The sequence below is a fragment of the Crocodylus porosus genome, unplaced genomic scaffold, assembly GCF_001723895.1.
Source record: "Crocodylus porosus isolate Cpor-Errol unplaced genomic scaffold, CroPor_comp1, whole genome shotgun sequence".
Classification (NCBI taxonomy): Eukaryota; Metazoa; Chordata; order Crocodylia; family Crocodylidae; genus Crocodylus; species Crocodylus porosus.
In genome coordinates, this window is record NW_017728943.1 from 102,104,581 (window position 1) to 102,116,701 (window position 12,121).

General features: G+C 42.1%; 1 protein-coding gene across 3 annotated transcripts in view; it reads right to left on the reverse strand.

The window, feature by feature from the left end:
• Nucleotides 1-1,280: 1,280 nt before the first annotated feature.
• AGT (angiotensinogen) overlaps nt 1,281-12,121 on the reverse strand; it is a 19,148-nt gene continuing 8,307 nt past the window's right edge. For all 3 annotated transcript variants that reach the window (XM_019549882.1, XM_019549883.1, XM_019549881.1), the window contains exons 3-5: nt 4,887-5,151; nt 4,027-4,171; nt 1,281-2,771 (exon numbers count right to left, since the gene is read on the reverse strand). In XM_019549882.1, the coding sequence (XP_019405427.1) occupies nt 2,583-2,771; nt 4,027-4,171; nt 4,887-5,151 (599 nt within the window). In that variant the 3' untranslated portion in view covers nt 1,281-2,582. The remainder of the gene's footprint in view (nt 2,772-4,026; nt 4,172-4,886; nt 5,152-12,121) is intronic.

Consider the following 12,121-nt stretch of genomic DNA (forward strand, 5'->3'; position numbering starts at 1 on the left):
CAAAGAAGGGCATTATTGTACTAATAAGAAAAAGCTGAGGAAGGTAATAAGAAAAAAACGAGGATTATAAGCAGTTACTAAGTTGGAGATAATGTGGTAATGTCTGAGTCTGGATAAGTGAACAGGAGCTCGTGGAAAGAATGTGTTTACAAGGGGGCTTAAGTTTTTATATTACTCCCCTGTTAATAAAGTGCTAGGGTTTTTTGGGTTTGGGATTTTTTTTTTTGATAAATGGCTGCTGTTAATAGTGTGCTTATGTGGCATGCTGTGCAGTTGCATAATGTGGAGTACCATAGGGTACCCAATCATTCACTCAGTGACTCCTGCACAAATGCATTTCAGCATAGGAGTCAAAAGATAATAGCTTCTTCTAATTGCCAGCTCTGCAAATCACCCATGAGCATGAAAATCAATATTGGCTTCTGCTGGCTTGGGCATCATCACCAGTACTAAAGATTGTACAGCTGGTACTGAGTCCTGTTGGTGCCTGAGCCAGAAAAGAATTCATGTTTCTATGCTATGGTTTTACTGGATTTCTAGGAAGAGGTGTATAAAATCAAGTAAAAAATGTAACAGGCACTGGGACCCAAGCTGAGGAAGATGGATTTTATTTAGTCTCTCCTGGTTCTTTAAAACCACTTTCATTCTTGCAGTGCATGAGCCAGCATTTGTCCATTCCCAGTTTTGATTAACTCCCTTGCCTCTCTCAGTACATCTTTCCTTTCCTCTGCATGCTCCTTTTTCCTTCCCTCCCTGTGACACTGCTCCATGGGCACACTGTTCCATGCAGCTCCTGGAGGGCTAGGTGCTTTTTCCCTGGTCATGCAAGGGCAGAGCAGGGATTCACCCAACCGTGTACAATTTCCTGAGTACTATTATTGCTGTTTCTTTCACAGAACTCCCTAGCAGCATAGCTGGGAGAGTTCAATTTTCTGAATACATTATCCTCCTCTCCCCTTTCCCCACATATACATATCTCAGTCCTCCCAAGAAAAATTAAGCCATTTGTGGGCTAAAATTTCTGGCTATCACTGATGCAGCCCTGCATCTCTCTTAAAGGATAAGATTAGGGTTTTTCCCCCCCTAATAAATACCACATTACTGAACATTTTTGGAAATTGCCTGTGTTTAAGCTGACAATTATAGCTAGGTTTCTAATGTGTGCTAATTCACGGCTTGTGCTTTAAGGTGTGCCTTTCCCACTTCTTATGACCTTATGTATGAATTAGGGGATTTAGTTTCATATTGTGCATAAGCTCTTCAACTATAGTACTGAGAAAGCAGTTTGTCAATGTTTTATTTTATTTTTTTTCCTACTTTGCATATTTACAATAAGATTTGCTTCTGTATACAATGCAAGCACATTGAATGTTACGGTGTCTGGACTATGTGCAGCAGAATCAAATAAATATATAGCTGTGATTTCAAAAGCCATGAATAGTATTTCCAGGTTTGGCTGTATTATTTTTATTCATTAGGGCGCACAAAAGGTTACGTTCTGTAGTACTCTACTGTTTGTATAGTACGATCGGTTGCCCACGTACATTTGCAGACTGCTGTGGAGATGAGATAAAACCCTGACTTGACTGCAATTAGTGGCAAAGCTTCCATGCACTTCCACTGGACCATAGTTCTTGCCTCCATAGGCGTTCAGTGCAAGAGCCTGAGAAACACTGATTAGAAACAACAAGCAAACTCCTCTGATTTATAGTAAGAAATGGATTGGACCATAGGAACCTGATGGGTCATTCCCTGTCTCCCTTGCATCTCCCCAACTGGTACTTACCCCACTAGCCCAAACTACTTCCAAAGGGACTACTAAATTGAGCTTAAACTACCCAATGAAAGTCAAGACTTATAGATCTGGACCCTACATAATAGTCATCTTTTCCATTAAATCCAAAATAAATAGGTCTTAATCTATGTCTAAAGAAGGATTTCAATGGAACATAATTAAAAAGAAAGGAATACCAATGGGTTGTAAGACCATATTCCAATTTCATTTCGTTCCCCGAAACAAAACCCTTTATTTTAAACCTTCCCAAAGCATGCTCATTCTATCTCAAGGTAAAACTGGTACAAGTGGTATGACCAAATGGATGCCATGTACTATGAGCAGCAATTTAAGGGAAAAATATTTCTGATCTAACCTGAAATCCTTGTAAGTCCTGATTTTGTTCAATACTTCTCATGCTGCACAAGTATGCCTCTCAAATCTGACCAACCTTTCAAAATCTATAAAAACATTGACGATAAGTCTCTTTACTGAACACCAATTATGTTGAACCATCAATTTCCTAAAATTGCAGTCTTTAATGGCGCTATTCATGCTGCCATAACCACGTTTGCAGTGGACAAAAAGAACTTTTTCTCCTATTAAATGTGTGTTTGATTGGAAGAAAAACAGTAAGATGCTAGTTATAACCTTGCACCTTGTGAAAAGTTGTACTGTAAGTACCATTTGCTTTATTTCAAACCTAACTACACAAGCTCAAGAGGATTCTAGCAGCAGATGAATTGGAGATTGGAAATGTGAGATGCTTTGTTTATCTTTGAACTTTCCATTTCCCCCTCCCTTGCATTCAAACACCATTCAGTGGGTTTGCTACTCTGCCAAGGAAAAGCATTGCCTTTGAATTCTCCTCATAAATGGCCAATAGAAATGGGTTGTTCAATGTAACTTCCATGGGCATCACATCTTCATTTTGTTCTGAAGGGTCTTCCTCTTCATCTGCTAGGTTGTTCAGTTTGAAAAAGGCCTTATTTATAACCTGAAAAGCAAATGTGTAAATGAGTCTGGGGTCTCCAGAGGAGGTGATAAATGAAAGCAAGCAGAAATGAAGAAACAACCAATGAAGTAGCTAGTGAATTAGAGGTAAGTAGTAACTACACCAGAAGTTGCAGTTTACCAATGTTTGTGGAAGGCCTGAGAGTGTCTGACATAAAAGACTTAGACAGCCTTATCTAGTCAAAGCTTGACTGTGGATAAAATCCTGGCCATGTTGAAGCCAATGGCAGAACTTCCATAGACTTTATGAGGGTAGAATTTCAGCCACATTGCCCTGTGTTCTGCGTAGAGGATTAATACATAGGTAAAAATCATTGTTGACACTCCTGTGGCCAATAAAATCTGCCTTAAACGGCAAACACTTTCCCTCCGTTTTTTCAACTTTGACAATTATCCCATTCTCAAGCCTTAGTTATTTGGATATTAACTTCCAAAGGATAAAATCTTAAAGGATTCAAAGAAAAGGCATTAGTAACATACCAGTTGACCACTTTCTGTATGGATATTAGAAGCCATGTTAGTCTGAAATCACTTAGAAAGCAGGGTAAATATACACCTTTATAAACTAAATAAGATGTACATCAGACAGAATATCATATATAGACAGATATATGTTTGGACATTAGTCAGTGATGGACTGAGTTTTTGTTCAGTGCTTTGAATTGCATTAATGCTACTTCAAAAAAGAGCATGTCTGATAACTACAGATAGAAGAGAGAGAAAAATCCCTTTCATCCCAATTCTATATGCAGTTGCTTTTTTGACAGCACAGTGCTTTCAGTTGCAGATTTCAGATAATTTACTCCAATGTATTCCTGGAAAGGTAGTGTAGTTTCTGGCTATGAGCTCCAAAGCATTCAGAGAAGGCCCTGGACAGCCCCTGCGCAGCACTGCAGGGTTTACTCTTTCAACTGTACACTGCAAGCTAAACACGGCCAATCGTATTTCTGTTTCTAGACCAACTTCGACCAACTTGTAATGGATAAAGATCATGTCATCTTATGTAGTTGTACAAGACCTAATACAATGAAACCTCAAATTGAATTTTTGTGACACTGAGGTGGTTAGATAATAGCAGTTTTATTTGCAGCTTCCCATTTGCAGAATGTTCACTCCTTTTCAATTCAGTGGCCATGTGTCCTACTCCCCTGGCATTTAGTTGATTTAGTTATATTTAACTGAAAAAGATATATGTTGAAGAGAATGACTTCAAAAAATACTGATAGTGCATACTGTACCTTTCCAACTGTAGGGTTAGCACTGCTTATTTTACTGAGATCTGCCTCCTTCCCCAACAGTGTAGACAAATTCATGTTTACAAAAAGTTCCTGAAGGTCATATGTGCTCTCTAATGTTAACTGTGGCAAGGATAATTTAATACGTCTGTAGAAAATATACATAAAGAAGGAACAATATTAATGACTTATTCCCCCATCTCTCTGAGGAAGTCCCCCTTCTCCACCCATAAGGTGCCCATGGGTCTTACAGACGGTGAGGCTCAAGCAGAGGTACAATGCAGTTATAAGGTGTAACAGGCCAGTAATTAATGCATGTTGTAATTCATTGCATGTCATGATTGAGAAAAGAGTGCAGTATGGCTCTAATCCAGTGAAGCATTTTAGTCATGAGATTAGGAATGAGTAACTCATCTTGATAGATTACTGCTTTATATAAAATGTTTTGTTTCTTCCTTTCAAGGCAAATACTTGGGATGAAATTCTGGTCCTGCTCAAGCCAAACTCCCATCTACTTCTGGGCTGATATCCTCCCTAGTTCCAATAAGCTTAGTTACAAATAAATGGAAAGGACAACACAAAGCTGAAGAAAAATAGTGACTCAAGAGCTCCTGCACTTTCACTAGCTAGGACAGACAACTATTTGTTTTCATCATGCTTGTAGACATGTGACCTGACCACCGTTTTGTGGGTGGGAAGAAGCTTCCTTGGTGCCTGGGTACTGAGAAAATAGTCGAGTTGCATGGGTATTCTGGAAGGAGTATTATACTGTGCTCCAGCTATTAGGAGTTGGGCTAGCATGAACCATTAAGTTGTTCTGTTAGTAACTTTTGTTAGAGATTGCATGTATATTTAAAATGTACCTTGGTGACAGGTCTTGCAGCCAATCGGAGGATTGCAAAGAAATTTCAGACTCTATTGTGTTCAGGTCATTGCCATTGATAGGCTGTACCAAGACCAGTAGCGCATTCTTGGTAATGGGGATTGTGGTGATGGAAAAATGCTTTCTGGCATCTCTTTTGTACTGAAACAATCCAGTTACTGACATCATAGGTACCAAAATCTTTGTGCTGGAATCAATCCAGAACTCCTGGGGCTCTTTCAGTTGGGAAGCTTTCTTCACATTGGCTGAAAAGCACAAGGGAGTTTTCTTTAAGGAATTCAAACAATACATATTGTGATTAAAGAGAACTACATTTATAAAATCCTATTTAACTGCTTTGCTGGCACACGATCAGCTGCTGACTGTACCTTTAGGCAAAGGCCTAGTATATCTATGACATGACACCTGACAGAACGTCAGATTGAAGGAACATCAGGCTGTTGTTAAAACCACTGTGGACATTCAGCCGTTATTCTCAAGCAGTCCTTTTTCAGCCACTGGGGTTTCCATTCACTCAGCTGTCTGCATACTGTTTGCTTACAGTCCTGGGTGGCGGCCCTGTCTTTGGCCTCTTCTACTCCCCCACATTCTATACATTGGCTGCTGTTATCCCTCTTTTGCCCCACATCTACTGAGGGTGCAAAGGGGTCCAGAAACAGAACCAGGTTTTTTCTGCCTTTTTTGTAGGAGAGGATGCAAGGAAGCAATTGGGTAAGCTAGTGACAGGAGGGGAATATGAAACTATGGAAGGAGTCCTCTCCCTTCCACACCAGAGCTAAAGCCAAACACAAGTGATAAAAGCATCAAAGCAAAATGATGATGTTAGGATCAGTTCCTTGTAGGCTGAAAATGATCCTTCCTGGTTAACTTAAACCAAAGTCCCCCAGCATCCCAGATGCTTTGCAGCCTTGGGTGGGGCTCTGCTCCAGAAAACTGGGCTTGCCTTGCCCCTCTGCTCCCTGGCTGGAGCTTGGGCAGAGATTTGCAGGCACAGCAGGCTCTGCCTGGCTTCCCCCTGACCCACACCCATCCTCACCATGCACTGTTCAAGCAAGTGGACCATACCCCGCATGTGGTATGCTAGCTAATGCTGAGACACATCTTTGTAAGGCCGACAGGACAAAGGCTTTTGTTTGGCTGATGGGCTGATTAATGCTGTGTAACTCCCTGCTGGCTCTGTCACTGGTCAGAGAAGCAGCAAGGGGTGGGGGGCAACTTCTCCGTAATCAGAGTGTCCTGTCGGGGTCTGGCCATGCCCCCCCTCACTCAGCACTATAGAAGGGAAGGGAGGGCTTCTCTACCACCCCCCCAGCTTCTAGCCCAAGCCACTGCAGGCATGTGCCTCCATTTCCTCAGCTCAGAGGGGATGTCTGTACAATTACAAACTGGGTCAGCCTAGCCTGGTTAGACTAACATGCAAAGATTGAATCAATTCAGGTTCAAGCTTTTTGAATGTCTGTCTAGCCAATGAGAACAACTTCAACTTTAAGGATTCCAAAGTGCTAACTGCCTCCAAGTAGGCTACAGGGGCAGTCCTGCAACACCTTCTAAATATAACCTTTTTCTTCCCCATTAAGCTGTAAGTACCATCTCCTGTGTCTTACCCCTTTTGCTTCTTCTCAGGTTAAAGTTTCAACATGAACTCTGCTCACAACCTAATCATAGCCATAGATCAAACCTTGCTTGTCTGCAGCTCATGCGGGGGTTGCTTTTGTGAGTAAGGCAAGCAGGTGAAAAAGAGGAAAGTGAAGCCCTATTTTAGAAAATAAAGTACTAGGGTGGAGAGGGGTATTATCTTTTAGCCCAATTAAATAAAATCCATGCATTAATATTATATTAATGGAGAGCGTTACTTGTTCAAACCTAGACCTAATCTCTATTAATAAATCAAATCTTTGTTGCTAAAGACACTTAGATTTGTAATAGAGCAAACCAGGCTGTTTCTAGCACATGAAATTCACTCTCAACATGACTGTTTTGGTATAAATGTTTGTTTCTGAACTAATCTTCCATGAAAAGAGCAATAAGCACAGTATTACTGTCCTATAGAAAAGAAATGGCTAAGAGGAAATCTAGAAGAAATATGTGAAATAGCAAAGTATTGAGAGCTGCTAGAGCAGACAGTGTAGTTCACCTTTTCCTCATAATACAAGAACAAGGGAACATGAGCTGAGACTGAAAAGAAGCAAATTTTAAATTGCTAAAAATTGCTTTCAAATGGGCCATGGACTTCATTCTTGCAAGACCCCAAGAAAGACAACTGTAGCAAGGTTTAAGAATGGCTTCGACCAGTAATTCTCAACCAGGGAGCCATGGTGCTCTAGGATGCCTTGAGATCCTTTCAAGGGGTGATGCAGGGTGCCATACAATGTTATCACTGGTTAAGTGTGCAAACATGATTCACAAGATAAACCCAGAGATTTCAAATAGGATAAATATCTCCAGAGTGGTGATCATTAATATTTTTAAAGAGGCTTGGAAGGGATATGAACCAAGTTTTAAATGCTTTGGACGAAGAGAAAACTTCCTTTAGGAATGGGCAGATTATATTGAAACCGCTTACTGCACCTTCCTCTGGAGCAACTGGTAATGTCTTTAATCAGAGCAGGGGCATTACTGACGGATCTTAAGATCCTTGTTCTTACTGCATAAAAGTAGCTCTCCAGAATGAGGTGCCTCAATGTAGCAGACAGCTAATTGCTTGGATTTTGTACTTGAAGAGCTTTGGGTTTGACAAACAAATCACCATGACTGAGACACTGAGTTACCTCTGCAATATAAATACTATTTCCGATAGGGCAGGAGTGTCAAATATATTGTCCACAGTGCCCCATGGAGCCCTATGATCTGCCCTGAGTGTCTCAGACTGACCCTGAGCCCTGCATGCAGCAAGCAGAGCCAGTCTGGTGTGCAGGCCTGTCTCAGCTCCAAGACTTCTTCACGCAGACCTGAAGGTCAGTCCAGGGTGTGGGCTGCAAGAGATGCCCATGCCAGACTGGCCCAAGCACTGGCTCTGAAGCCAGTTTGCATTGGGCCACATGAGCCAGCACTCAGGGCCAGTGTGGTGGGATGCTACATGCAGCACATGACCCATACTGGCCTTTTATGCTGTGTGCAGCATGCACAACTGGTCCAGCCCCACATGCAGGACATGCCAGCCCAGCAACCCTCATTCAGCACATGGAGTCCCCTGGTATAGGGGATTTGGGGCCTGGTTTTGCTTGTTTGTAACATTTGGGAGCTTTGCCATGGACTTTGGATGTAGGATCAAGTCCATTAAAATTGTGTCAGGGCCTTCAGCCACTGTAAATCCACCTCACACCCCTAATTTCAATAGCGCAATGTAGATTTAACGGCATCCTAGCAAAGGAATCATGTCTTGTTTATTTCTAATGGGCATTCTGCCTACAAAGAGAGCTATTTCCATTTGCCTGGTAATGAAACATTCACTCCTAGTACGTGCTGAAAGGCAATCAACACACTAATAAGACTTTATTACAGTCTGATTCTCATGTCATTGTGTTCAGTAGATGTAAGGGGCAAAAAATGTTACATTAAATACACCCTAGTTCTTCTAAGCATTTGAAACAGGAAACATTACAAAAAAGTGAAAATAAAACAAGAGGAACACCTCTTTAATGCAAAAAAGATAAAGCCTTTCTTTAGCTGTACTATTAAGGTTATTATAGTGGGTCAACTCTGTCAGCTCAGAGCAGTCTGTGCCTTTGAGTAAGATTTTTATCACCATATTGAAAGAAAAATACCTATATCGATAAATGAAAGTGAAGAGAAAGCAAGGAGTAAACACCGCAGAGGCTACCAGAGACCTGCTAAAACTGCAGATTGGCAAGCTGGGGAAGGACCCATCTTTCTTCTCTGTTTCAAGTTTTCTATATGTTGTTACACAAATGTTATGCTTGTGTATCAGAGCCGGTCAAATAGCTTTTCATTCAGGGAAAAAATTGACATTTTGGTAAATTTTTGGTTTGGGGGCTTTCATTTTTTCTTTGTTTTCCCCAATTGAGAAGTCAAGGTTTTCACAGACACTTTCTGTGGAAACCACATTCCACTGCAAAACAGTCTGAGGGGAAATGTCTTGACTTCCACTCTACCCAGCTCTGCTCAAGTAGTGTCTATTCTCAGGCATTTACTTTAATTATTTACTTTGCAAATTACAAAGCCTGTCACGTCAATAAATGTAGTATTAAAATGTAACCCACAAAAGATATTTTTTTATGGTTCTTGTTCACTTATTGCAGTTGGTGGTTGTACCACCAGGTATGCTGTAATGTGGACTTTATTAAAGCCTTTCTTAAGAATAAATGAAGGTTTAGAATATTAAAACCTTGCCCGTGCCTAATTGGCTCCCTGCTACAGGTCATATCTTATGACTGTATTTAGTGTATTCTAGAAGAATTGAAAGTATTTTCCTCTCCCGCATTTACTAGAGAATGTGAAGTTCACAATTCTCCATTAATATGGATGCTCCAGTCAAGAAATGCTGAAGACTAGGGTTGGGCTGAAGAATGAGTTGTTTCTAATTCATCCATGCATGAACTGCTTTTCTTCAACCCACATGTGAAGTCTTTGCCATCTGTAGCTGTATCCAGATAAGCAGGGGCATCTGCTTACAGTGGCACAAATTGCTGCAGTGCATGCCTCTACATGTGTGCTTTGTTACGGGTCAACTGCGCTTGCCCAGCTCTTCCTGGCTCTTGGAAGCCAGGGAGAGCTGGAAGCTAGGGCCAGCACCAGTGCTGGCCCAGCAGTCTTACCTAGTGTCTTAGAGCAGCAGGGGCACAGGTTGGGCAGCATAGAGGCCTGGCTGGCAGCTACAGCATTGCTCTGGACAGCCCGGCCTTTGTGTATGCTGGTGCACACTTGTTATGCATGAATTGTGCTGCTTTTTCTTTTGGACATCTTTTTTTTTTTTTTTTTTTAAGTACCAGGAAATCTCAGTAGCAAATTTTGACACATTTTAACATTCACCATATGCAGTTTGTGGCACTCCAAAGAGGTTTGTGGTGCCACAAACCACACTCCCCTGCATGTCCAGACACAGCCTGTGAGTGCATCCACACAAGAATGCATGCGTACCCTGCAGCACCTCAAAGGCTTTTGAGGTGCCGCAAAATGTATCCCATTCATCTGATTTGGTCCTCCATGCTGTATATTTGTAGTGTGGAGTCAAATTTAGATACCAGGAAATCTCATTACCAAAAAAAAGTGCTCTGAGAAAAAGCACTGCAGTGCACGTGGCAGCAGCGTGCACCGCATGGAACCAGAGCCTGGCCAGCCAGAGATATGGTCCAGCTGTTGGCCAGGCTCCATACATCCAGATCACTGCTGCTGCAGCCCCAGGAGGCCACCAGGACCCCAGATAAGGTTGTTGGGGACAATTCAGGTGCTGGCCCCAGCTTCCTCTACCCTACTGGGGCAATTTGCCCCACACCAGAGTACACGTGCCATGGTGTTCCCCAGGGACAACTAGCAGCAACACAAATATGTGCCACTTTTTTTTGTCCCTAGGGAAACGCACATGCATGCTCATCAGGACATATCCTGTGAGTGTATTTTCCTAAGACAGCAAAGGAAATAGTGGGGAACCAGGGAAGCAGAGAGACATGGCAAATACATGTCCCCAAATCAATCAGATGGTTATTTTCCAACACAGGCTGGAACACCAAAGGAATAACTGCTAAATAACCAGTTTTCTACTGAGTTAAAAGGTCAGCTTTTCATAGCAATACCAGCTATTTCTACAGTGCTAAGACTGTGTTAATGCCTCATAAACAAGAATAAAGACTAGGTCACTGCCTCAAAGGGCCAGCACCTTTCATCCAAAGTTCTCAAGCCAGTTACAAAAGATAAAGGATTAAATCCCCCACTGCAGGGGGGTGGGGGATCTTACCTCCATCTCACATATTAAGGCATGACAGATTTTTCAAAAAGCACTGACTTTCCATTTTGAAAAGTGACTTGTGTGCCTGGGCTGAGAGCCGATGCCTTATTAAAAGTTAAGGGAATTTAGGCCTTTAAATGCCTAAAGGCATCTTTAAAAAAAAATGGAAACTTTTGAAAGGGGAACTTAAGTAATTTTTATGGGGGTTGGAAAATTTTATCAAAAACTTCAGGAACTCGGATCAGCCAATTCCCAGGTCTGCATCTCAGCCACTGCATCCTGGTCCCTCCTGGTCTGGGTTTTTGCCATGAATGGGCATGTACAGTGTGTTGGACTGTGATTGTTGCTTGAGCTGCTCTTTGCTGCCACTTGATGCCTTTGTATCACTGGCTGAAGTAAAAAACTTTTGTTTCATAATAAAAAAGTCTGGGGACCTAACTCTGTTCCCATTCCATCACAGGTAGAGCTCCAGATGGGGCAAACAGCCCTCTGAGTTGGCCATTAAGCCAAACTTGAGCCCATTTGAAAATCCAACTAAAGGCCATAAGCACCAAAATGCCAATATTGGCATTAAACTATGCATTAAACTATGGCTTTGTTCCTGGCCAGTATATCAGTGCAGTAGCACATGGCTGTTAGGCAGCATGTCTTTGGAAGTATAGACGTCCATCTTCAAGGCCTCTGGGGTCCACAGACAGACTAGATATACAATCTGGGGTTGGTTTCTGCTTCAGTGTCCTTGCCTTGCACAGTGCCAATAGGCACACTGAACAAAGTGGCAGGGTGTGCTTGGTTTGTTATGCATGTTGAAGATCTGTATACAGCTATTCTGAGGAAATGTCCCTCCCTGTTCCCCTTAGTTCCCCTAACTTTGTGCAATGGCACTTCCTGTCTTGCTGTTTTTGCCTGCACCTGTAGTCTGGTAGTCTCCTAATGCAGGGGAATGCAATTATTTTGGGCAGACAGCCACTTACTGAGTTTTGGCAAGCTGTCGAGGTCCACATGGGTGGCCCTGCCCCCTGACAGGTACCCCACCCCCTTACCACCCTCTTGGGATGGGAAGTCCTTCCCCCAGAAGTCCCTCCCCTTGCCCCCCAGGAATACTCCTTTCAGCAAGGGGTTTTGCCATCTCAGAACCAGAAAAATACCAAATTATATTCTAAAGATTGAACATTCTACAACATTCATTCATTTGATTTAAAACTATATTTTTGTCCTGATTTACATGTACTTGTGTAGTGTACATAGAGATGATTGCACAATAGCTTAAAATGAAGTCTTACTCTTGTATATTGTGGGGGGGGGCATAGGGG